The sequence below is a fragment of the Ranitomeya variabilis genome, chromosome 2 (assembly GCF_051348905.1).
Source record: "Ranitomeya variabilis isolate aRanVar5 chromosome 2, aRanVar5.hap1, whole genome shotgun sequence".
NCBI lineage: Eukaryota > Metazoa > Chordata > Amphibia > Anura > Dendrobatidae > Ranitomeya > Ranitomeya variabilis.
This window is the reverse complement of record NC_135233.1, coordinates 467,711,157-467,738,734: the sequence shown is the minus strand read 5'-3', so window position 1 is coordinate 467,738,734 and position 27,578 is coordinate 467,711,157. Positions and strand designations below refer to the sequence as shown.

Here is a 27,578-nt window from a genome sequence, read left to right as displayed (position 1 = left end):
CAGTGACCAAGTTTATAAAGCGCTCTGTATAATGAAATGAGCTTTGTCATCTTTGTTGCTGCCTATGCAGAGTGCAGCAACCTGATGACAGACTCATCACAGCTGCTGTTTTCAGTAGTGGCAAGAAGAAATCATAAGGTAAAGCTGGATTCAGCTCCCTGCCTATCCTCCCACAGTGTCATCCTTTTACTACAGCTACCCTGTTCCTCATCGATTTGGGCTTGGAACCAGTGGTAAAGCACATTTATCCAAAGTGTCCCAGTAGCCATTTTTCAACATAAGGCAAGGCCACATGTTGCTCGTGCTACTGTGTGCAGCTTGCGTGGCCTAAATGTGTCACCATGTCCTCAGTCCACACTAGAGAGGATGAAACAATTTGGCACTATCATTAACCCCTAAACAATACGTGCCATACTAGTACGTCGCATGTTGTCTCCCCCTTTGATGTGGGCTTCAGCACATGTCAACTGTTTGGAACAGCTGGCATGTGCCTGTAACAGCCGCAGGTGGAATTGCGATCCACCTGCGGCTGTTATCCCATTAAATGCCGATGTCAAACTCTGACAGCGGCATTTAACGCGCTTACGGGAAGTGCGCCAGAAATCCCGCCCATCTGTGACCCCGTCATGTGATTGCGGGTTACGGATGGGTTGGCATGATAACCAGAGGTCTTCAGCAGTCTGCTATGGTTGACATAACAAGTGAGCAATTCTGCTACATACAGGCCAACTGATCAGCGCCTGTTTGTAGCAGAACCGATCAGACATCTGCAGCTTCTAGTCTCCCATGGAGCATGCAAAAAGTAAAAAAAAAAAAAAAAAAATGTTTTTAAACACATTAAAAAAAAAATATATAAAAGTTAAAATCTTCCCCATTCAAATTAAAACAAGAAAAAAAAATCAAACATACACACATTTGGTATCGTCATGTTCAGAATCACCCGATCTATCAAGCTATAAGAAGAATGAATCCGATCGGTAAATGGCGTAGCGAAAAAAAAGTAAAAACCACAGAATTATGTTTATTTGGTTACCGCAACATTGCATTAAAATGCAATAACGGGCAATCAAAAGATCGTATCTGCACCAAAATAGTATCATTAAAAATGCCAGCTCAACACGCAAAAAATAGGCCTTCACTTGGCCCCAAAACCTCAAAAAAGAAGTCACAGGTCTCGGAAAATGATGCCTTTTTTTTTTTTTTAAATAAACTTTGGAATTTTTTTTTTCACCACTTAAAGTAAAAAGAACTTAGACATGTTCGTTATCTACGAACTCGTAATGACCTGGAGAATCATATTGGCAGGTCAGTTTTAGCATTTGGTAAATATAGTAAAAAAAAAAAAAAAAAGTTGTGGAATTGCACTTTTTTTTCGCAATTTCACCGCACTTGGATTTTTTTTTTCCGATTTCAAGTACACAATATGGTAAAACCAATAGTGTCATTCAAAAGTGCAACTCGTCCAGCAAAAAAACAAGCCCTCACATGCCCATATTGACAGAAAAATAAACAAGTTATTGCTCCGGGAAGAAGGGGAAGGGGAGCGACAAACAAATGGAAAAGGGCTCGGTCAATAAGGGGTTAAGTTTGAGTGGAGCGAGCATCCACTGATACAACTTACCCATTGAATGATCTGTGTACTTTAGTGGTGCCCAGCTATAAAAACCCCAGACTCTGGAAACAAATGCTCTCCACAACTATAGAAAAGCGGCATTCACCATGGAAAATCATTTGATTATTCGTATTCTTTAAAACATATCCACAGAAAGGGAGAGTGTGTGGGTGCGGCTCATCTGACCAGGCACACATGCACCCTGTCTCAACCATGCTCTGCTGCGTCTCCGGACTTGTCTCCCATCTAGCACATCTGAGATATCATTGGTCGACAATTGCAAAGAGAGCTGCCAGCAGCGGATCTTGATGATCTGTTCAAGTGCATCCAGCGCGGCAGAAAATTTCTCAGGCAACCATTAATAACCTCATAAGTGTGTGTCGCGCTCAATAATGCAAGATGTTTTGAAAATTTAGTTTCTGTATTTTTATTTTTTAGCATTTTCATCATTCAGTAACATGTCTATCCATTCTGTGATTTCCATAATTTTACTACTTTTCCGCCTTGGTGTTGCAATTTCAATGTTGAAGTGTGTACTTACTGTGTATATAGATATATTCAACTTCAGGAACACAAGGAGATAGACAGGAGAATGTTTCGGACATACTATTTTTAGAAAAAAAAATATGGATTCCTGTCAACTGGAATGTAGTAAGATATTATTTGAACACAGCAGCGATACAAGAAAACATAAAACAAGGTATTTTATTCACATTATCTAGTTCATACATTTTCTATGAACTTTTATACCTGTTTATGAACTTGTTATTTACCAGCAAAGTGCATCCCTTTAAGAATCCTTTTGATACTCTTCTTGGACATATATAAGAAAATTGACCATTTACCTAGTCAGTCCCCTCTAGGAAACCTACATTTGTGTTTGATTATAGGCTACTTATTACGTAAGGTGGACGCAGGCTGTATAACGCAGCCGTCACTTGGCAGCTGTTTCAGCCATTCAACCCCCATCTATCAGTCAACTACTGCTGAACCTCTCGATCCCCAAACCCAGCTATTAGGGCTCATTCACACATCCGATTTTTCCTCGTGCGAGAAAAACGGACAATGAGTTATGTCATTGATTTTCATCAAAGTTTGATCAGAGTCCTTTTTTTTTACCACTGAAAAGAGGAGGAAAACTTTTCCCTATCAGTCAGTGAAAAATGGACAGCAGTTGGATGGAATCCGATTTTTTTTTTTTTTTCACTGACCCATAAACTTGCATTATCGAGTTTCATCCAACACTCGGATCGATATCGGCTTGTAAGCACTACGCTTGTTCTGCTGTCTGGCTGCAGTGGTCGGTCTCCAAGGCAATAAGCTCCAAAGCAAGGAAAAGTGTTAATAGCTCACGAATGGATGGAAATTTTTAATAAGCAGTAAATTGCAAATGCAAAGTACATTAGTTAGTCAAATCAATGTGTCTATAGGTCCTCCAAACCAAGAGCTGCTCTCTCTATTCCCCTCCATTAAATTTTATGAAAACTAGATTTTTCTAAACAGGCAATCCCTTTAACACCCATGTGTTCGACCATGCAATCTGTCCGTGTTTCTTCGGTTCCAGTCACCTGCACAATTTTCAGATTTAGGGACTGATTATCTTGGACGGGCGCTATCTATGGTTTTCACGGATATTCCTCGTACCCATTCTATTCTATTGGGCTGTGGTCCAAGGGAAATATGGGGAACATGTCTGATTTTGATCTGAGTAAATCTATGGGTCCCTGAAAAATATTGGATCACACAACCGATTTGCATGGATTGACGTTATGGAGAATGTGGGGAAATTTTTTTTCTCTCCACGTCAGCCAAAAAAATAAAAATTGACACTCTGATCACAGTTTGATCAGAATAATCGGACCATTTTTCTCGGTTGGGCAGAAAACGGCCTTGTGATTTTACCCCCACTTAAAGGTGATTTTAAAGGTCTCCATCCCTGTTGAGACCTATATACACAGAGGCATTTAAATGGACAACAGACTAGATCTACTTATTACTCTATCATTACTTAGCATTACAGATCTGTATTAAAAGCCATTTATTATGATGGTGTTATTGTGGTTTTATTTGGACAGATATTTTAATATTGTGTAGTATACAGTAAAATTAATACTGTTTTCCCCTGTTATTAGGCAATGACATGACTGTTTGTGCAGGTCTCCAATATAAAGTATATAATCAATTGACTTCTTTCAGCAAAACTGGGAGACAACGCTAGAAGTGGCAAGTGCAATTTGTAATGCTACCAGAAGGTGGTGCTATTAGTAAAGCCATATTATGTTTCCACTGAAAAGAAGTGCACGGGCGGGAAATACGACATCACAATATTATAATACAAATTAGGCTTAGACAGATACACATCAAGGTCTATGTCCAGAGCTGGCCATAGCTAGTTTTGTTACAAATAGCTACTTTTACTATAAAAGAAAGCATTGAACCATAAAAATTAAAATTTTCAGAAATCCCTTACAATCTGCCTTTGTTTGGTTGCTCGCTATTCTGGAAAAATTACTCGGCTCATTTACGGCAAAACACCATGGCCAATATTGCTGTACACTCTTCAATGCCACCATTGGTGCCATCAAGAACCTGGAAAAAGTCGCACCACCCCAATTGGTTGGTGTCCACCTTCATCAAAGTGTAATAAGTTAAGGGTCCTTCCAGCAACAATCTATAAGGGATGATTGCCCATCACAGCGAGCTGGTTTTGGAGCAGGAACAAGTGAGGCAAGATGACTTGGCAGTGGGGGGACACAAGATGTGCATAAGGCCCCCATTTAGATCAGTTCTGGTTGTCAAAAAGGTCAGTTAGGGTGAATAATGGCTATTTGGATGTCTAGCAGTGGTCAACCTGCTTTGGCGGCAGTGTCCCAGTGATGCCAGGGCAGGTGTCCTCTGAATTGTTAGGCTGTGTTCACACAAGGTGTTTTTTTTTTTAATGCTTTTTTTTAATGCAAATTTTCAGCTGCCTTTTACAGTACCAGCAAAGTGCTTTGCATGTTTTCTTGCACAATAGAGCATGCCAGTTCTTTGAGCATTTTTTCTGCATCTGTTACTTGACTAGGGCGACAAATTTTGCCGTATTGGTCTGTGAGTATAGTGGTTTGTGTCTCGGAAGGTTTAATCTGTGCCCACGTTATGGGGAGTGAAAAGCTCTTTTTGCATAACGGAATAAATACCACTGCATCCAGTTCCAGGACCGCTTGTATTATTTGCTCATGCCATGTTTTGGAATCAATTTTCTGTCCTATCCTTTTTGTTAATTATGTCCTTACATCTTTAAAGGGGTTGTCCAGGCTTGGGGAACAAGTCTGCAGTCACTCTATGTAACTGCAGACTTGTGAATATTCACAGTGTGCGCTGCTAGGAATCTCCATTGCCGGGAGCGGCATGAGCGTGACAAGTATGTGATTTGCATACATGTGGTCACGTGCCGACTAGACGTGCGTGGTCTCGCTTAATGCAAGTGTAATGATTGAGGACAGACACATCTAGTCGAAAAGTAGCCAGAAGTATGAAAATCGCATACTTGCGGTTACGTGACTGCCCGCTCCTGGCACTGGCGAATCCTAATAGTGTGCACACTACACACTGAGGATTCACAAGTCTGCAGTCGCATAAAGTCCTATACCAGTCCAGCTTGTGCCTGATCTAACACCGGTCTTCTAGCTGTACCATCACGTTAACCAGTTACTGGCCATTCCTGCTGCAGTGTCCCCCTTGGGGGTAAGCTGTCATGGCTCCGTGGGTTCATTCTGGAGTAGCACCCGCCGGTCACCTGGTGCCAGGTCCAGCCCCACCATCAGGGGTTCTAGTGAATAGTCAGGTGTTTGCTTAGTTACGTCCCTCCAGGCTCTCCCCGGACTGTGGCACCGTGGTTCCATGACTACTTGTATAACAGTTTGTGTTGAAAAATCCTGAAACATCGGTCACTCAGTGTGAAAGGAAAACGAAACCAACATGTAACAAAAAAAGTAATAATTGTCACATATATATTGAACCAAAGTAGCCACAGTAAAGGGGAAGTCTGAAGTTTCACTTTAACCACAAGGAAAATTATTTTTCATGCATTTTCTGGTGCAAAAAAAAGTTTTATAAGAAATAGTGTGACAGCAATTAGTAGTGGAAAGCATGAGTGTGATTTTGCTGGGGGGTGATGAAAAGACCCTGATTAACTGCGTCTGCCATGTTATGAAGATGTTTTCTCATAGGAGACATTTATTACGTCGACAGGATTTACCATAAGTGTCCAATAGGTGCAGGTTCCACCTCTATCTCCAGGACTTGAGGTCCTTGATTACCCCTTCTGGGTAGCGCCCAACCAGCAGTGGGAGGTGAGGTGGCCACACATGCACCAGTCTCTCCATTCACTCCTAAGGGAATTACTAACACAGCCCAGAAAATACTTTATTGTTCTACCCATTGAAAACATGAGCGCTTGACCAAGTCAAGAGTTCACATCTATGGGGTAGTCAGGGAAGGAACTCTCACTGGCTGATGAACTGACATACTCTTCAGCTTTTACCCACATGGGTCTATCTCTAGCTCCCAATTTCTCTTTTGATTCCCCATACAAAGCCCCCTTACCACTATCTACTTTCTCCAAGGCTACACTTCCTACCTTCTTGCTTTCCTCTTCTTATTAATCAAATTACCTAAACGGTAGTTGCCAACTGTCCTGAATTTTCTGGGACACCTGGTGCAAAAGGCAGGTTTTTTTTTTTTGTAAACCCCGCATGAAAGTGAGTGTCCTGTGGCACATTAAGGGTTGGACACCAAGATTGTTGGGGTGATCCCGGGAAAGATTTTCAGCTAAGCCAAATGCTTTCAATGAGTTGCATTGATCTCCCTTTTCCTGACTCATCACACAAAGTATTAAGGGCTCATGCAGAAGTTCGTGCAAATCATGGACTGATGCAGGCCTCTCGATCCGAGCGTGACAGGTTCATATTAGTGATGAGAGAATATACTCATTACTCGAGATTTCTCAAGCATGCGCGGGGGTCCTCCGAGTATTTTTTAGTGCTCGGTTGCCTGGTTGCTAGAGAATCTCCACATGTACTTATGCTGGCTAAAAGATGTAAATCATTCAGCTGCGGCGAGAAAACTAAATCTCCGAGCACTAAAAAATACTCAGAGGACCCCCGAGCGTGCTCGAGAAATCTCGAGTAACGAGTATATTCGCTCATCACTAGTTCATATATATCTGAGTCTCTTGTTGGGAGAGCCGTGGCCAGTTGCTGCATTGCGCTCCATGTTCAGACCGATTTGCACGGACTTTGCATGAGTCCTTACACTGTCTTTGCTCTTTGGTTTTGTGGGAACACGATCATATTGCCTTCTAGGAACCAAATCACATATTTCTAAGGGAATAGTTGATGTGAAAATGGGATCAAAGTAAAAAAGTAGTGTTAGAATCACAACCTAGAAAGAAAAATTAAAGACCGAAGGAGTTACCTATAATTAGAAAAAAACCCTGCTTTTTCTCCCCCCCATCCTTTTAATGGGCTGTGTTGTACTGTAGCTAATCTTTAAATGGGTTATTCTGGACTATTTAATTTATTTACTATGGGCCTAAGAATTAACCTGCCTGTTAAGCCCGGTGCCAATCTCTACTGGTGCAGCAGTCACAGATCGCTCCTGCCAGAAAGTCAGCAGTTTCTGCTGACCACACATCGACAGAGCCGCTCTGTCCTGTTGACGAGGCGTGACTGCCGATGTCATGCTGATTGACAGCTGGCTCCCCACTGCCTAACTGCGAGGAGCCGGGTGTCAATCAGCATGATGTCAGCACTCACACTCCATTAAAAGAGCAGCATGGAAGAAGAAGATCTGCTCTGTTGACATAGAACAGCTGAATCACTGGCAAGAGTGGTTGGTAACTGATCTGAGCCGGCCCTGGGTAGAACAGGCAGGTATTTGCTTCTGTTAGCAGCTATCTGACTGCTAGTGTTTAGGACCATAGTAGAAAAAGTAAAATAGTCCTGGTCAAGCCTGGATATATATGCAATATTCTTGGTGATCTCTTATAACTCCCATCGCAGTATGTTCTGCTTTAAGGTACCGTCACACAGTACCATTTTAATCGCTACGACGGCACGATCCGTGACGTCGCAGCGATCGTATGATTATCGCTCCAGCGTCGTAGACTGCGGTCACACGTTGCAATCACGGCGCTGGAGTGATGCCGAAGTCCCCAGGTAACCAGGGTAAACATCGGGTTACTAAGGGTACCGTCACACAGTACCATTTTGATCGCTACGACGGTACGATTCGTGACGTTCTAGCGATATCGTTACGATATCGCAGTGTCTGACACGCAGCAGCGATCAGGGATCCTGCTGAGAATCGTACGTCGTAGCAGATCGTTTGGAACTTTCTTTCGTCGCTTGATCACCCGCTGACATCGCTGGATCGTTGTGTGTGACAGCGATCCAGCGATGTGTTCGCTTGTAACCAGGGTAAACATCGGGTAACTAAGCGCAGGGCCGCGCTTAGTAACCCGATGTTTACCCTGGTTACCAGCGTAAACGTAAAAAAAACCAAACAGTACATACTTACATTCCGGTGTCTGTCCTCCGGCGTCTCAGCTTCTCTGCAGTGTGAGCGCCGGCCAGCCGGAAAGCGAGCACAGCGGTGACGTCACCGCTCTGCTTTCCGGCTATGGCGCTTACACAGTGCAGAGAAGCAGAACGCCGGAGGACAGACACCGGAATGTGAGTATGTACTGTTTGTTTTTTTTACGTTTACGCTGGTAACCAGGGTAAACATCGGGTTACTAAGCGCGGCCCTGCGCTTAGTAACCCGATGTTTACCCTGGTTACCTGGGGACTTCGGCATCGCTCCAGCGCCGTGATTGCAACGTGTGACCGCAGTCTACGACGCTGGAGCGATAATCATACGATCGCTGCGACGTCACGGATCGTGCCGTCGTAGCGATTAAAATGGTACTGTGTGACGGTACCTTAAGCGCAGGGCCGCGCTTAGTAACCCGATGTTTACCCTGGTTACCAGCGTAAACGTAAAAAAAACAAACAGTACATACTCACATTCCGGTGTCTGTCCTCCGGCGTTCTGCTTCTCTGCACTGTGTAAGCGCCATAGCCGGAAAGCAGAGCGGTAACGTCAGACGTCACCGCTGTGCTCGCTTTCCGGCTGGCCGGCGCTCACACTGCAGAGAAGCTGAGACGCCGGAGGACAGACACCGGAATGTAAGTATGTACGGTTTTTTTTTTTTTACGTTTACGCTGGTAACCAGGGTAAACATCGGGTTACTAAGCGCGGCCCTGCGCTTAGTTACCCGATGTTTACCCTGGTTACAAGCGAACACATCGCTGGATCGCTGTCACACACAACGATCCGGCGATGTCAGCGGGTGATCAAGCGACGAAAGAAAGTTCCAAACAATCTGCTACGACGTACGATTCTCAGCAGGATCCCTGATCGCTGCTGCGTGTCAGACACTGCGATATCGTAACGATATCGCTAGAACGTCACGAATCGTACCGTCGTAGCGATCAAAATGGTACTGTGTGACGGTACCCTTACTCATCTCCATGATGGGGCTGTCAGCTTTTGTTTGTTTTTTTTGCATCGGCTAGAATAGTATTTGCTCTCGCTCCTCTTCAGTATCTTTCTTGCCTGCTGTTGTTAGTCATACCATTAATTATATGCCTGTATGTGATTGTTTGGACTAATTACAGTACATTAGTCCCTCTTTACAATATAAAAGATAGGACAAAACCAGTGCTAAACCATAAGATGAACCTTATGTAGCATGTATTTGTCTTTAATACTCATTACAAAAAAGCATTATTCTCTGATGTAAATTTAATGTATTCAAATAAAACCAAGAACAAGTATGATTCCAATAATTCTTGAGTGTAGTTTTAAAAATCCAAGATCCTAATATCGACAAGGAGCAATCCATGAAAAACCCTTGCTTGTTATAGGAGTCCCTTGAAAATAAGCTGATTGTATAGACGTTCCCTGCTGGGATGCCAGAAATTTGCTGTTATTTGTGGGAAATCCTGGCAGCAAGTGTTAATTTTCCCTGCTGTGCCACTGTAGGGGAAATTCAGCATTACTTATTGTCCATGCAAAACTGCAATATCGGAGACGAAAGGTCCTCTAGAGAAGATCTGAAGAGAGAACAATCCACAGTTAACTCAAAGGGAGTTTGTCAGAGAGATCTAACTCCCCAACCCCCCATCATCCCCTTTAAATCATATATGTATGGGCATGCAGGTCTTTGGATGCTAAATCCATCAACACCTTTATATATTCTATCGGTTGCTGCATTCCCGAGAAATCAGCCAATAAGGCAATAAGTGCTCTGGGCATGACAGAGCACTTCCCGATCTTTTGCCTCCCAAGGTTGATTTTCCACCCATCAAGCTTGATTTATAACTCACTGACTGTTATGTTAGCTCACTGCCTAATTTCCTTGTCTATCAAGCAAAAGAGGCTGGCAATAGGCAGGACAACACGCTGGAGAGTCAGAGACTTGGTAAGTGCTCTGTCACACACAGCTGGGGGCTGCAACCCTCAGCTGTCAGCTTTAGCAAGGCTGGTTGTGAAAAATGAAGGAGGGGACCCCTCTATTTTTGATAACAAGCCTTGCTGAAGGTAACAGCTGAGAGTTGCAGCCCCTAGCTGTGAGTTTTGCCTGGTGGTTATATTCAATACAGGGGAACTCATGCCGTTTTTTTTCTTCATTTATTTATTTATAGTGCAGGTGGCAGAGCAGGGGAGAATTATGAGAGCCATCTTCAGAACCCAGCGCCGAGGAACAGCGCTTACTGTACCGCTTCTTCCCTGTTGCCCGTCTATGAGGTATTGATGCGGGACACGGTTGAGACACATGTGCCACAAATATTACCCACACTGACATTTCCGGTACCATTTTTTCCGGTACCGGAAGTATCAGGACGTGTGAAACCGGCCTTGCATTGTAATGAAACCGCGCGTGTGTGATTACACTGTCCTCACTGCACAGAGTGGGCACTGACATTGTGAGGAAAAGCCCTCCTCCTCCTCTCTGACCGCGCGGCTCGGCTGTGTGACAAAGCAGAGCAAGAGCAGAAGTGCCAGACGAGAATGGTTTTTCTCAGACAAGCGTGAATGTTTCTGTCCATATGTGACATAATGGCCGCCTCCTTTCTATAAATACAACTGGGCCTCTATCTCTACGGTCTGAAGATGCAACTGGCTTTGTTGTCCTCAGCAACCAATCAGAGCTCAGCTTTCATTATTTTAACAGCTCTGGTAAAATGAAAGCTGCGCTGTGATTGGTTGCTATGGGCAACACAAACAGGTTTTGGAGGCCGCAGATGAAATATAGGGGAAATACACACAGAATTGGAGGACAGAGGATTAGAAGGTGAAAGGTTGGGATTTGTAGGGACAGACAAGTAGTAGCTAATGTTATCTGTGCATGGAGAGAGCAGGAGTGTGGAGAGGAAGCAGGTGCTTGTGGGAAATGTAGTTTACAGTGGTCACATGGGCAGCACTGAAGGACCGCCCACTTGTCACTGAGCAGATCCACACAATTATGGAGGAGCTGGAGCTAGAAAATGTAAGAAGTTAGCTAGTGAGGATCTGAAGGGGTTACTTTAGAGGGATTATTGCAGTTTAGGGAGCTTGAAGAAAAGAGCAGAAAAGCCTCATTTTTTTAATATCCCGGTATTTTAAAGGGGTAACTAGAAATATTTCAGCAGTGTAACAGTGGCTATCATGCGCTGTGTAACAGAAAAACTGACCTTGTTGCCCATAGCGACCAATCACAGCAGAGCTCTCATTTTTCCAGAGCATCTGAAGGAATGAAAGCTGGGCTCGGATTGGTTGATTGCTCTGGGATACTCTGCTTCTCCATACACAGGCAGACTCGATCTGGCCCAAGCACTTACAATGCGGAGAGGGAAGTAAACTCTAGGAGCAGCTTATTTTCCTATTAACTAAAGGTTTAGGTGTTAAATTAGGCTACGTTCCCACTATGAGCTTTTGGCAAGTTTTTGAAGTTGCAGATTTTCTTCACCCATTAAATAACATAGAAATATACAGCATAAAAAAAACTCATAAAAAAATTATTTAAATATGCTTGATGTTTCCATACCCCGATTTCATCTGTAGGGGGAGTACCGTATAATATAACAGTGAACGCCTTACCTGTGCTTGGAGCAGCAGGTCCTTTGGACACCAGGCGAAGGAGGCTCCATGTTATTTTTCGGGTACACATGAGACAGGTTTATCAAAGCTAACAGTAAAATCGTAGTTGTCAGAGCTCAGGCTTCCTTTCCTAACTGGTCAACAGTCTATACCGTACATTTTCATTTGTCATAGGTTACTAAGCAAAGTATCAAACAAAAAAAAACAAAAAAAAGCTGAAAAGCCCAAATAATGAAATAAATATACAGTACAATACTGGTAATAGAGTACAGTATACAGTACAAGCAATTAAATGATCACAGATTCAAGTCCCCCAAGGGGACTAAAAAGGTAAGGTAAAAACATACAGTACAGACCAAAAGTTTGGACACACCTCATTTAAAGATTTTTCTGTATTTTCATGACTATGAAAATTGTACATTCCTAGAATATAAGACATACTTTCAGTTGTTTCACACTTTTTTGTTAAGTATATAATTCCACATGTGTTAATTCATAGTTGTGATGCCTTCAGTGTGAATTTACAATTTTTATAGTCATGAAAATACAGAAAAATCTTTAAATGAGAAGGTGTGTCTAAATTTTTGGTCTGTACTGTATATCTAAAAGTTTAAATCGCACCTTTTTCCCCTTTAAAAAATAAAATAAAAAACAAAACAAAAAAGTCTGAACTATCAAAATTAGCAATTATTTAAACCGTATGTTAAACACCCAAAAATATGCAATAAAAAGGAATGAAAAGTCCACATTTACCCCAAAATGGTGTCAATAAAATGATCAGTCCCATATGCCAAAAATGAGCCCACACACAGCACAATCGAGGGAAAAATAAAAAAGTTACGTGTCACAGAATGCGGTGATAAAGTTTTTTTTTTTCGTTTTTTTTTTAATTTCAGATTTTTTTCACCACTAGAAAAATGAAAAAAAAAGGACAAGTTCAGTATCACCGCAGTAATCATTCTGAGCTGGAGAATCATTTTGACAATTCTTTGTTTTACTGCTGAATTAACTCCAAAACCTAAAGAAAAACAATGGTCAAAGTGTAGGTTTCTTTTTTTTCCATAAATGAACCAAACTTGGAATTTTTTTCTCTATTTTCCCACACATTGTATAGTAAAATTAATGGTGCCATTCAAAACTACAACTTGTGTAAAAAAAAAAAAAAAGCTCTCATATGTCTGTCTATGGTAAAAAAAAAAATAAAAAGTTATAGCTATTGCTACAAAAGGGAGGAAACAAAAACGCAAAAATGAAAAATCCCCTTGGTTGTTAAGAGGTTAATCAGATGTGAAAACAAAATTGAAAGCTGTCCTGTGATTGATTGCTATGGGCAAAAAGGAGAGTTTTCATTAAACTGTCTCTCTGTGTGATCTGTACAGGACCCTGAAGAAACTCCTGTCCTCAATGCTGAAAATAATTTACAGCTTCCAGCAGCTATTTCTGAATTTTAGATCTAAGAATTTACTCTATTATATTACTTATCTGTCTAAATGTAATTACTCGTCATTTTACATTATTTCAGGATGGCATTCTGGGGTTTTTGATTACGTTTAAGTTATAATATTTTCTACTTACAAAGGTCTTCTGAGAACTAACCCTTATCTACTCTAAAGGTCCTCTCACACCTAGATGAAAGTCAGCCGAATCCACCGATTTCGGTGGGACTGGTGGGGCCTCCCTACTCTCTGCCAACAGATCGGGAAGTTAAGAGTTTTTTGTCCGATCCTTTTCTTTTCAAGGAAGCTTCGCTACGGATAGGGGTGTCTGAGAGCGTCTTCTCTTCCTATTGTAAACACTTGAATGTTCGGCCAAGTTGAGCACTGACGTGTATGAGGGACTTTGGAGAGATGGTTTTCTCCTGAACGTTATAACGTTCATCTGACGGCTATATCCAGCTTTAGATTCCCTTTAGGACATGTGAGTAGTAGAAGAATAGAAATGGTAGTCTGCACTGCTGAAGTGGAAGATGAAGAAATCCAGAAAACGCAGGACAGGATTGACCATGCGGTTTATCCTCAACATGTTTTGAAGTTGGTCCAACTTCATCAGGAGTAAAAAAATATTGTGGTTCTCTTTGATGGAGAAGTTGGTCCAACTTCAAAACGTGTTGAGAATAAACCAAATAGTCAAGCCTCTACTAGGTCTTCTGCATTTCTATCCTCCTACTACTTACTTTAGACAGCGGGATCTCCCGACCTTAGGGTACTGCAGCAGCTTTCAATCCCTGATTCCTCAGTTGTGGGTTAAGTAACCCTATAAGGTGAGCAGTTATCATTCATCCTCACCTAAATAAATTTGGCCATCGGATAAGACAATAGTGTTCCTCTGTCTCTTTAGAACAGTGTTTCTCAACTCCAGTCCTCAATAGCCGCCAACAGGTCACGTTTTCAGGATGTCCTTAGTATTGCATAGGTAAAGGAATTTCTGCTTGAGTAGGTGATGACATTATCATCTGTACAATACTAAGGATATCCTGAAAACTTGACCTGTTGGTGGCTCTTGAGGGCTGGAGTTGAGAAACACTGTTTAGGACATGTGCACACAGTTTTTTGCGGAGTCTTTTGGAGCAAATTCACTGCAAACAACACATGAAAAATAACAAAAACACTTGAAAGACTTTTCCTATTACTTTCTAGTGAAAAATGACTTGACATTCAGTTTTTAGATCAGTGTTCCCCAACTCCAGTCCTCCAGAGCCAACAACAGATCTTGTTTTCAGTATTTCTTTGTATTGATTGAATTATCACTTGTGCTATACTATGTAAATCTTGAAAACCTGATATTTTGGTGGCTCTTGAAGACTGGAGTTGGGGGAACATTATTTTTTTTAGATTGTTGTTAACTAGCTTCAGGTTTTCAAAAATACCAACTGTTTAAATTAATTGACTTGTCAATTTTTCATTTTCTGCTATGAAGTCACTCCGTACTTTTCAATAGAAGTCAACGGGAAGACTACATTACATGTTTAGTGTTTAATTCATTGCAAAAAGGGCTTTATAGAAGTGAGAAAATCGCCCACAAAAAAGTAATCACTAAAAAGAAAACATTTCCAAAATATTTACAGAGAATGCCAACGAAAACAAACAAAGAAAAAACATTTCAGGCAAAAAAAAAAAAACACCTAGAAAAATCCACATAGGAGCATTTTCCTATAGCAGTTTGTGCTTGAATAACTCATTTTTGACTGTCTAAAAAAGAAACCTGTTTGCGCACATACCCTAACACGAGCATAGGGGTCTCTCAATAGTCAATGTAGCAAGTTGAACAGTGACTGTTTACGATAATTGACAGGTTGCAATCATTTTTTCTCCTATCAAACGATCATTTGTGTCACTCACTTCCATACATTTGACATTATTTTTGGCAGCATATCCATTACTTACATGACGGGACGAGCTGCCGACAAACGATTTTTATGTCATCATAAAAATTGCTTAATTAACAACAAACAAACACCTTATACATATTAATGTTTTGCTTGACGATCCAATAATGTTGGTCTATAACTGTCTTCCCATATGGGTTTGTCCACCCTTTCTATTCCACGAAAAACAAGAACAGACATATCCTCGAAATGCCCCATAGTAATGTGTCGAGACCACGCTCATAGATAAGAAGCACTGCACTTCCTACGTCTGATAGCTGTTTCCAAATGTAACAAGTATCTTATGACTGCTACATTGTTTCAGATACCTACTGTTAAGTCACACTGTTGCTTCTGCCATGATGCATAGTAATATAATAAATAATAAAAACTAGCCATTGCTGCCAGGCATACTAACAGCATTATACCATAGTCATAGCCATGTGTACCGGGAATGTGACATAGCTTACAGATGTGTAAAATACCTTTAGATAATAAAATGATGACATCAGTTAATTGTCATGCATACATGTAAATGTGCTCATCTGCCAGTCCTGGCTTGTGCATGTGATCATCTTCCATCTCCTCTAGACACCACAGTCTTTTTGGAAGTCTGAGACAGAAACACACAGGAGTCATCATGTACCAAAGTAGATGGTTTCACGTCCCCAGAAATAGGTGCCTGGCATGCATCTGTATGGGGTCACCGGCGGATCTCTATGAGGTGAGTTAAGAAAACAAGAAAGGGGTCTTCTAAGATAAAGACTGCAAATACTGTATGGTAAAGTATAAGACTTTTTACAACTTATTAGAGTACTTTTGTCCATTAGTAATGTGGAGATACCAAAAAATATAATATGAATGTATGATGGATAGATGGAACATATTGGCTAGAGATGTACCGACTATATGGAGACTTTAGTTTATAGACAATGTGTTGTAGTAGACTTTAATGATGGTTTACTTGCTGTATGGATACATCTAACTACTGCCTGGTGCCTAAGTCTCTATTCACATATCCAGCAGTTTTTCACATTTTTGGTCCAGTATTGGATCCACTCATTTAAATGGGAAGGGATTGTCATAAAATGTCTTCTGTTTGCTTCCATTCCGCCTGCTATCTTTTTTTTTTTTTTAGCTGGGTCAATAAAACAAACTCAGCACAATGTTTTTATCCAGCCATAAAAAACAGTAACTAGATTATTACTTTTTAACATGGATCATAACGGATGGTTTCCATTTTGCATCCCTTTTTGCTCCGGTTGCAATTGATCCAGTTTTTTTTTTTTTTTTTTTTAAATGGAGTCTTGTGCTTGGATCAGGCGGGGTTTGACAGGTTATTCAGGACATAAGTTTTTTTCAACTGGGCTAAAAAACTTATCAGCAGGTATTTGCTTAATATATCTACCTTTTCTGCAAATATCTCCTGGCTCAGTGCGGTCCCAGACAGCTCCTGCCAGCGATTCTCCTGCTTCCTGTGACTTCATGTCGACAGATCAGTTCCTTCTCTTCCGCTCAGTTCTGTCGGCGGGGCGTCACTGCCGACATCATGTTGACTGATAGCTGGCTCCCTGCTGCGTCAGGTTGAACCGGTTGTCAATCAACATGATGTCACCAGTGATATCCCCCTTTTGACAGAGTTGAGCGGAAGAGAAGGAATTGATCTGTCGATAGGGCAAAAAAATCTGCGTTGAATGATAAAATTTCTGCATATTTTTAAATCCACGTAATGGTGATTATTGCAATTGCTTCCACTCAGAAAAGGTGCATGTAAGTCCTGTTAAATAACAATTGGGCTAATTTGAAGAATTCCACTGCGACATTTACAACAGGAATCCAAATTTCAGGTTTGCAGGTAGTAATTTTTCCTCTTGTAAACATAGCTTTTGTAAGGTATCAAAATCTAGATTCTTTGGTGCTGGATAACTCTCCATCTAAGGCCGGAGTCACACATACGCGAGATACGGCCGAGTCTCGCAGGTGAAAACCCAGCTCTGGTGCCCGCACTCCGGAGCCGAGCGTGCAGCTCCATGTATTGCTGTGCGGCTGCACGCTCAGCTCCGGAGTGCCGGCGCCAGAGCTGGGTTTTCACCCGCTAGACTCGGCCGTATCTCGCGTATGTGTGATCCCGGCCTTACCCTCATAGTTTAAAGGGGTTGTCGAGGCTTGGGGTACAAGTCTGCAGTCACATAGAGTGAATCCTCACAGCATGCACATTGCATGCTGTCAAGAATCTCCCGCTCTGGGAGTGGCGGGCACGTGACCACAAGTATATGATTTGCATACACATGATCACATGCCGAATAGACGTACGCTGCCTCGGTCAATGCAAGCGAATTGAGCGGTGAGGTTGGACATGTCTACTCGAAAAGTGTCTGGAAGTATGCAAATCACATACTTACATTTATATAACCACCTGCTCCCAGAGCTGGAGAATCCTAACAGCGTGCACTGTGCGCACCGTGAGGGATCACTATATGCGACTGCAGACTTGTACCCCAAGCCTGGACAACACCTTTAAGGCCTCGCTTATAGTGGGGAAAATAAATATTTAATACACTGCCGACGTTGCAAGTTTTCCCACCTGAAAAGAATAGAGAGGGCTGTAATTTCTGTCGTAGGTACACTTCACCTGTGAGAGACAGAATTTAAAAATATAAAGTAGAAAATCACATTGTAGGATTTTTAAATAATTAAATTGCATTTTTTTTGCATGAAATAAGTATTTGATTGATTGACCTGTTTTTTTTAATAAGCTCCCCTACTATGCACTCATTAGCTGGATTAATTGCAACAGTTTGACTTCGTTACCTGTATAAAAGACATCTCTCCACACACTCAATCACACTCCAACCTCTCCATCATGGCCAAGACCAAAGAGCTGTCTAAGGATGCCAAGGACAAAATTGTAGATCTGCGCAAGGCTGGGATCGGTTACAGGACAATAGGCAAGCAGCTTGGTGAGAAGGTAACAACTGTTGCCACACTTATTAGAAGATGGAAGAAAGATGAGATGACTGTCAATCTTCCTCGGTCTGGGGCTCCATGCAAGATCTTGCCTCGTAGGGTAAGGAGGATTCTGAGAAAGGTCAGGAATCAGCTCAGAACTACACAGGAGGACCTGGTCAATGACCTGAAGAGATCTGGGACCAGAGTCTCAAACATTACTGTTAGTAACACACTACGCCAACAGGGATTAAAATCTTGCAGGTCACCAAGGTTCCCCAACCTCCTTCCATCAGTCAGAGCACTGAAGATGGGTCATGGTTGGGTCTTCCCGTATGACAATGATCCAAAGCACACAGCCCGGGCAACTAAGCAGTGGCTCTGTAAGAAGCATTTCCAGGTCCTGGAGTGGCCTAGCCAGTCTCCAGACCTAAACCCAATAGAAAATCTTTGGAGGGAGCTGGAACTCAATGTTTCCCAGTGACTGCCCCGAAATATAAAAGATCTGGAGAAGATCTGTATGGAGGAGGGGGCCAAAATCCCTGCTGCAATGTGTGCAAACTACGTGAAACGTCTGACCTCTGTAATTACAGACAAAGGTTACTGCTCCAAATATTACATTCTGTTTTTCTGTTCTATCAAATACTTATTTCATGCAATAAAATGCAAATGATGTAAAATCCTACAATGTGATTTTCTGGTTTGTATTTTTAGATTGTCTCTCACAGGTGACGTGTACCTATGCTAAAAATTACAGATCTCTCCATATTTTATATGTGGGAAAATATCCAAAATCGGCAGAATATCAAATATTTCTTTTCCCCACTGTAACTATAAATGTGCGACTCGGATCGAAAACAGACAAGTCTTCGTAACCAAGCGGTCTGCAAAAGAAATCCCTGGACGTGCGAACAGCCAAAAGGCATTTAATGGGTACATGGGACTAGAACTCATCAGTCTACGGGGACGAAAAAGTAAAAAAAAAAAAAAGTTTTGGCTCTAGTAAGAAAAAAAAAATGGTAAAAAGTATGTGTCCTTTATATAAGTCCATACAGATCGTTTTCACATGAAGGTTATGTTATTGAGTTTTTCTACCAAGCGAAATGCGCAGTGTGCACTGGGACTGAAAACCACGGGGAATCCTGAGCGTGAGCGGCTTCTGACACTTTTCAGTATTAGCGCCATCTATTGTTCGTGTCGGTGTAATGACATCCTTGGTAGCGCATGCGTAGTGAACGGCCTGTGTGTGTGTGGCTGTGTGCAGCAGCTGAGGACAGGTCCGGGTATGCGCGCGCAGCCCCCTACGCGCAGGAAGCATCGCGCGCTCGAGTCAGGTGACTCCGGAGTCGTGCGTGCATGCGTGCGCGCCCCTCCCCCCCTCCTCCCTCCATAGAGAGCTGCGAGAGCGGGGACACACCTGGAGCAAGCGAGCGGGAGATCAACAGCGCGCACTGGGGGGGAAGGGGGAGGCGCCAGACCTGGGCGGGAGAATCTACCTGTGTCACCCCCCCCTCCTCCTCACCATTACTTTCCTCTCCCGCCCCCGCCTCACACACAATCTGACTGACACCTTTGGTGCGGTCCGGCGGCCCAGCGGCTTCCATTACTCAGTAACTCCGTAGGTGAAGTGGGCGTGTTGCTGCTGGCTCTGCTGTCAGGAAGACATACTTACAGGAGGACCGGTAGTGCGCATGTGTGCGGCTCACCTGAGGGTGTGGGACGGTGACACCTGCCCTGTCCACCAGGGGTCACCTGTGCGCCCCTCACAGTGTAGTGTCCTGCATTAGTGCGCCATTCACTGGCCTGGGCCTAATCAGGGTCCCCTACTGCCCACCACTATCACCAGGGCAGTGCCATGTACTGATTCAGAAAGACCCCTCTGTCCTTTATAATGTATGAATGAGACCACAGGGGTCTCCTGTAATATAATAATCCTCCCTGTGTGTCCACTAATAAAACCAAAAATTGTCGCCCACCCCATACTTCTGTAACACCATCACAGCGCCCACCTCTGATCTGCCACGGCCTCTCATCTCCTCCTGTCCAATGCTGTTCTTAAAGCGGATCTATAACTAAGTACAATGTCCACTCGGACCCCACTACCCACCGTCAATGAGCGTGATGCCGACCAGGTGAGTCCACGCGGCGAGAGCCCGCTAATGCTGCGTGTCTGTGTCTCCACGGGGTCTGATGGATGTGGTGGCTGTGAGACAAGAAGGATTATGTCAGTAAGCCAGATGTTTATGTGTACAGACACTTTGTAACCATTGTTTACTATGAGATTACCCCCTCTCTGATTACTATGGCACTGGTCAGCCCGTATTCTGTGAGATTACCACCCCCCTCTGATTACTATGGCACTGGTCAGCCCGTATTCTGTGAGATTACCACCCCCCTCTGATTACTATGGCACTGGTCAGCCCGTATTCTGTGAGATTACCACCCCCCTCTGATTACTATGGCACTGGTCAGCCCGTATTCTGTGAGATTACCACCCCCCTCTGATTACTATGGCACTGGTCAGCCCGTATTCTGTGAGATTACCACCCCCCTCTGATTACTATGGCACTGGTCAGCCCGTATTCTGTGAGATTACCATCCCTCTCTGATTACTATGGCACTGGTCACCCCTTATTCTGTGAGATTACCCCCCCCCCCTCTCTGATTACTATGGCACTGGTCAGCCCGTATTCTGTGAGATTACCACCACCCCTCTGATTACTATGGCACTGGTCAGCCCATATTCTGTGAGATTACCACCCCTCTCTGATTACTATGGCACTGGTCACCCCTTATTCTGTGAGATTACATCCCCGTCTCTGATTACTGTGACACTGGTCACCCTGTATTCTGTGAGATTACCCCCCCCCCCCCCTCTCTGTTTACTGTGACACTGGTTAGCCCGTATTCTGTGAGATTACCACCACCCCTCTGATTACTATGGCACTGGTCACCCCATATTCTGTGAGATTACCACCCACTCTCTGATTACTATGGCACTGGTCACCCTGTATTCTGTGAGATTACCCCCCCTCTCTGATTACTATGACACTGGTCACCCTGTATTTTGTGAGATTACCACCCCCCTCTGATTACTATGGCACTGGTCAGCCCGTATTCTGTGAGATTACCACCCCCCTCAAATTACTATGGCACTGGTCACCCCATATTCTGTGAGATTACCACCACCCCTCTGATTACTATGGCACTGGTCACCCCGTATTCTGTGAGATTACCACCACCCCTCTGATTACTATGGCGCTGGTCACCCCTTATTCTGTGAGATTACATCCCCCTCTCTGTTTACTGTGACACTGGTCACCCCGTATTCTGTGAGATTACCACCACCCCTCTGATTACTATGGCGCTGGTCACCCCTTATTCTGTGAGATTACCCCCCCCCTCTCTGATTACTGTGACACTGGCCACCCTGTATTCTGTGAGATTACCACCCCCCCTCTGATTACTATGGCACTGGTCACCCCTTATTCTGTGAGATTACCCCTCTCTCTGATTACTATGGCACTGGTCACCCTGTATTCTGTGAGATTACCACCCCCTCTCTGATTACTATGGCACTGGTCACCCCGTATTCTGTGAGATTACCCCCACCCCTCTGATTACTATGGCACTGGTCACCCCTTATTCTGTGAGATTACCCCTCTCTCTGATTACTATGGGACTGGTCACCCCGTATTCTGTGAGATTACCACCCCCCTCTGATTACTATGGCACTGGTCACCCCGTATTCTGTGAGATTACCACCACCCCTCTGATTACTATGGCACTGGTCACCCCTTATTCTGTGAGATTACATCTCCCTCTCTGATTACTGTGACACTGGTCAACCTGTATTCTGTGAGATTACCCCCCTCTCTGATTACTATGGGACTGGTTACCCTGTACTCTGTGAGATTACCACCCCCTCTCTGATTACTATGGCACTGGTCACCCTGTATTCTGTGAGATTACCACCCTCCCTCACTAATTATTATGGTACTGGTCACCCGGTATTCTGTGGGGGTTACCCCCTCCCTAATTACTATGGCACTGGTCAACCCGTATTCTGTGGGGTTACCCCCTCCCTAATTACTATGGTACTGGTCACCCAGAATTCTGTGAGGTTAACCCCCCCCCCCCCTTATTGCTATGGTACTGGGCACCTCGTAGTCTGTGAGATTAGGCCCCTGCATCCTTTTTGTGCTACAGCATTGCACACTCTGTTCTGGGAGATTAGCCCCTCCCCTTGTTTACTATGGTACTGGTGACTCCGTATTCTGAGATATTATCCCCCCCCCCGTTTTACTAAGGTACTGGTCACTCTGTAATCTGTGAGATTAGGTTCCCTCCCCTACTCTAATTACTATGGCACTTGTCACTCCATATTCTGTGAGATTAGTCCCCTCTTTCTCGTATACTATGGCACTTGTCACTCCATATTCTGTGAGATTAGTCCCCTCTTTCTCGTATACTATGGCACTTGTCACTTCATATTCTGTGAGATTAGCCCCCTCTTCCTCGTATACTATAGCACTTATCACTCCATATTCTATGAGATTAGTCCCCTCTTCCTCGTATACTATGGCACTTGTCACTCCATATTCTGTGAGATTAGCCCCCTCTTCCTCGTATACTATAGCACTTGTCACTTCATATTCTGTGAGATTAGCCCCCTCTTCCTCGTATACTATGGCACTTGTCACTCCATATTCTATGAGATTAGTCCCCTCTTTCTCGTATACTATGGCACTTGTCACTCCATATTCTGTGAGATTAGCCCCCTCTTCCTCGTATACTGTAGCACTTGTCACTCCATATTCTGTGTCATTAGCCCCCTCTTCCTCGTATACTATAGCACTTGTCACTCCATATTCTGTGAGATTAGTCCACTCTTCCTCGTATACTGTGGCACTTGTCACTCCATATTCTGTGAGACTAGCCCCCTCTTCCTCGTATACTATAGCACTTGTCACTCCATATTCTGTGTCATTAGCCCCCTCTTCCTCGTATACTATAGCACTTGTCACTCCATATTCTGTGAGATTAGTCCACTCTTCCTCGTATACTGTGGCACTTGTCACTCCATATTCTGTGAGACTAGCCCCCTCTTCCTCGTATACTATAGCACTTGTCACTCCATATTCTGTGTCATTAGCCCCCTCTTCCTCGTATACTATAGCACTTGTCACTCCATATTCTGTGAGATTAGCCCCCTCTTCCTCATATACTATAGCACTTGTCACTCCATATTCTGTGAGATTAGCCCCCTCTTCCTCGTATACTATAGCACTTGTCACTCCATATTCTGTGAGAGTAACCCCCTCTTCCCCGCATACTATGGCACTTGCTGTCACTCCATATTCTGTGAGATTAGCCCCCTCTTCCCCACATACTATGGCACTTGTCACTCCATATTCTGTGAGATTAGCCCCCTCTTTCCCGCATACTATGGCACTTGTCACTCCATATTCTGTGAGATTAGCCCCCTCTTTCCCGCATACTATGGCACTTGTCACTCCATATTCTGTGAGATTAGCCCCCTCTTTCCCGCATACTATGGCACTTGTCACTCCATATTCTGTGAGATTAGCCCCCTCTTTCCCGCATACTATGGCACTTGTCACTCCATATTCTGTGAGATTAGCCCCCTCTTTCCCGCATACTATGGCACTTGTCACTCCATATTCTGTGAGATTAGCCCCCTCTTTCCCGCATACTATGGCACTTGTCACTCCATATTCTGTGAGATTAGCCCCCTCTTTCCCGCATACTATGGCACTTGTCACTCCATATTCTGTGAGATTAGCCCCCTCTTCCTCGTATACTATGGCACTGGTCATTCCATATTCTGTGAGATTAGCCCCCTCTTCCTCGTATACTATGGCACTGGTCATTCCATATTCTGTGAGATTAGCCCCCTCTTCCTCGTATACTATGGCACTGGTCATTCCATATTCTGTGAGATTAGTCCCCTCTTCCTCGTATACTATAGCACTTGTCACTCCATATTCTGTGAGATTAACCCTCTCTTCCCCGCATACTATGGCAAATCACAAATCACCCAAACCACAAAATGGATGTGTACAATAAAATATGGAACAAAATATGAAAAAAACCTAATAATAAAGCATTTATATGTGATCTGTATTTTTTAAGCAATTATGAAGTGCATTAAATAGTGATCTTTGTGGGGAAATATTGGGATTTTTTTTTTATCATCAAGCACAGGACTACACCTCCTAGTGACGTAGAGGCTATTTGACACTTTTGTTTTCCTTTAGTCACTCCTCTTTTGTTTTTTGTTTTGTTTTTTTTCTTAGCACCTCTTTTTGATATATTAAATGGAAATGAAATCATTATGTAGAAGTTTCTGTGTTAGGAAATATTGTTTGGGTAATGTTGCCAAACCTGTTAGGCTGTTAGTCTTGCGTTGCTTGGGACTGTGAGGAATATTGTCTTTATAAGGCTGTTTGTCATCAGCACCTACATACTGCACTGCAGACAAGGATGCATCACTTAGCAAAGAAGTTTGTTGGACAAAAAAAATCATACTGCAAGACCATGAACCTTTTTTCTTAATGCTATTGTTTGTTTTTTTTAGCATCTTTTGGATTTATTTTTCTTGAATATTTTCAATCCTTATCATGGTGGCAAAATAGTGAATACGAATTACTAGGTAGAAGATGAGGATTTGTGGTTGTTACTATGGACTGAACCTATTGCTGTGCTGCATCAGCAACTCGTATAAATTATGCGCCATGTTTGCAGATACAAGTTCTCATATTTGGAATGTGAAAGAACAAGACTGGCAAGGTGCATGTACTTTTCTGAACTTTAATTGTTGTGTTCAGAGTTGTTGATACTCAATGTAATGTCACAAATGGTCTATTGATAATGATGTTGCTGTTTGATATTGTGGGATATTATTAGAACTTGAAAGTCTATCCATCATCATGGATATATTTTCTTTTTCAAGTTCACACGGAGTAGAAGTTTTTGCGCAAATTGTGCTTGTATAACTAAAGCCTCACACAGACTTTTTTTTTTTTCTTTCTTATTTTTGCTACGTACAAGGAACAAACAGACCATTTTTCATCAACGAGATCCGATTTTCATCCATTTAGGGTATGTGTACACGTTGCGGATTTTGCTGCGGATCCGCAGCGGATTTGACGCTGCAGATTCGCAGCAGTTTTCCCTGAGTTTACAGTACCATGTAAACCTATGGAAAGCAAAATCCGCAGTGCACATGCTGCGGAAAAAAACGTGCGGAAAAGTAACGTTGTTTATTCCGCAGCATGTCAATTCTTTGTGCGGATTCCGCAGCGGTTTACACCTGCTCCATAATAGGAATCCGCAGGTATAAAACCGCAGGTGAAATCCGCAAAAAATATGGCGATAAATCCGCGGTAATTCCACAGGAAATCCGCAGTGTGGAAAAATTCGCAGTGTGTGCACGTGGTCTTATTGTCTGTGAATCACTATCCACAAAAAAAAAACTATTCGTGAAAATACCCATAGACTGTAATGGGTACGTGTTCTAGCCCTGAAAAACTGACATCTGAATGAGGCCTTGGTTCACACTGCAGTGCACACTCGGCTTATCAGGTGGTTGGTTGCTTGCTTATATTTTTGTCATGTAATTGATGCCTAGTGTGTGGGGGGGAAAAATATACCACAAGAGGCAAGACTTTGCAGTAGAAACTAGAAACCAGTATACTGCTCAGATGTATCTACTGTATAGGTCATACTTTAGTTGGTCGGCATGTACATCATGATCATTTCACTTGCAGTCTGAATGTAGCTTTTGAGTCGCTTTCATATGAACACATTCACCGTTAATATTGGATATGATTTTCTAGATTAGATCCAGATGATGTTAAGTTTGATCTAGTTAAGTGGACATATCAGTCACATATTTTAACCAGATGACAATAGAGATCCGTAAATTTGCAACTATTAGTCCTGGGCTCAAATATTGAGCCATTAATAATAATAATAATAATCTTTATTTTTATATAGCGCTAACATATTACGCAGCGCTTTACAGTTTGCACACATTATCATTGCTGTCCCCGATGGGGCCCACAATCTAAATTGTAAATTTATGACACTGGATTAAACCTTCTGCGATCTAGCAAGAGCATGTTGGGTCTCCGGGTGTCAGAAACAGTTGGGGACCCCGAAGTGAAGACAGAAGTGGTTTATCACTGCTTCTGTTTTCTCCTTTTCCAGCGAGAAATCTCTCAATGGGCACTATGCAGACCTGTCCGACATAATCGCTGAGTGTCTGCCTGGCATAACCGAGCTGATAGGTCCCAGCAGACCCAAATAAGCTCTGCCAGTGACATGTGGCAAAGCATGGGGCTGTTTTCCCTTTCCCCTGCAACTGGGGCTGCTATGAATACCTAAGTTACAGTGGAAAAACATGTTTACCATGTCTTTTTGTGATCTCTTGGAGAAGGCCGAAAAAAAATTGTGTGTGCATATAATGTCATTTGAAAAAAAAAAACCTCACTACAATAAAAAAAAACTAACTTGAAAATCAAAGTTGTTTCTAATAACATACATTTTAAAATCAATTAACAAAATTTAATGTACACATATTGGGTATGTGCATGAAAGAAAAAACCTGGAGCGTTCACTTAAAAGGTTATTTGGTGAGAAGTGTGAACAATAAAAAAAATATAAACAAAAAGAATAATTATTTTTTTTTTCTATAAATTATTTAAACAAACCACAAATGTAAAATGTCCTTGAGTTTTACTCATTTTCCTCCCTAATGGAAAGCTCTTTGTTATGAGTGTATTTTCCCAAGGTGATATCCCCAGCTATAAAAATTATTGTGGCCTTCACAGTGATTTCACCCTTTGGCATGGCATAAAAAGGGGATTATGTCTGCAGGATAAGACTTTGCCGAGTTTTTGTTGTCTATTACCATGGAGACATATACAGTAGATCTGCATAGGAGTATACCGAAAGAATGAAAACGAATGCCTAGTGTTGAAAATATGAACAACGTGGCCATCGATACAAAACCTCAAGGACAGTTGGAGTGAAAAAGGCAACAGTGCACATTAAAGAGAAGTGGTATAATAATAATAACAATAATAATCTTTGTTTATATAGCGCCTACATATTCTGCAGCACTTTACAGTTTAACAGTTTCAAACACAACAGTCATAAGTAACAACGTTAACAATACAATAATTAAAGCAAAATAAGACGACCCTGCTCGTGAGAGCTTACAATCTACAATGAGGTGGGGGAGGTACAAGGTACAGGTGTGTATTTACAATGATGAATTTACAATGATGGTCCAGCCATCTTCAGGGGGTGGGGGATAGATGGAGATAGTGAATGGGCTACACACACAAACATAAAATGACTTTGATTAGTGAACGTGGTAATAATAATAATAATAATAATAATTTTATTTATATAGCGCCAACATATTCCGCAGCGCTTTACAACTTATAGGCTATAGTG

The 27,578-nt window shown here is 42.6% G+C and overlaps 1 protein-coding gene across 12 annotated transcripts in view; it reads left to right on the top strand.

The window, feature by feature from the left end:
* Positions 1 to 10,918: 10,918 nt before the first annotated feature.
* The window catches only part of MARK2 (microtubule affinity regulating kinase 2), a 164,552-nt gene continuing 147,892 nt past the window's right edge, over positions 10,919 to 27,578 (top strand). For 6 of the 12 annotated variants that reach the window (XM_077287639.1, XM_077287637.1, XM_077287635.1 and 3 more), the window contains exon 1: positions 19,398 to 20,221. In XM_077287639.1, coding sequence (XP_077143754.1) covers positions 20,171 to 20,221 — 51 coding nt within the window. In that variant the 5' untranslated portion in view covers positions 19,398 to 20,170. Of the gene's footprint in view, positions 10,995 to 15,734; positions 15,868 to 19,397; positions 20,222 to 27,578 lie in introns of those variants that run through there. The other 6 variants (XM_077287631.1, XM_077287625.1, XM_077287629.1 and 3 more) reach the window with 6 other exon arrangements.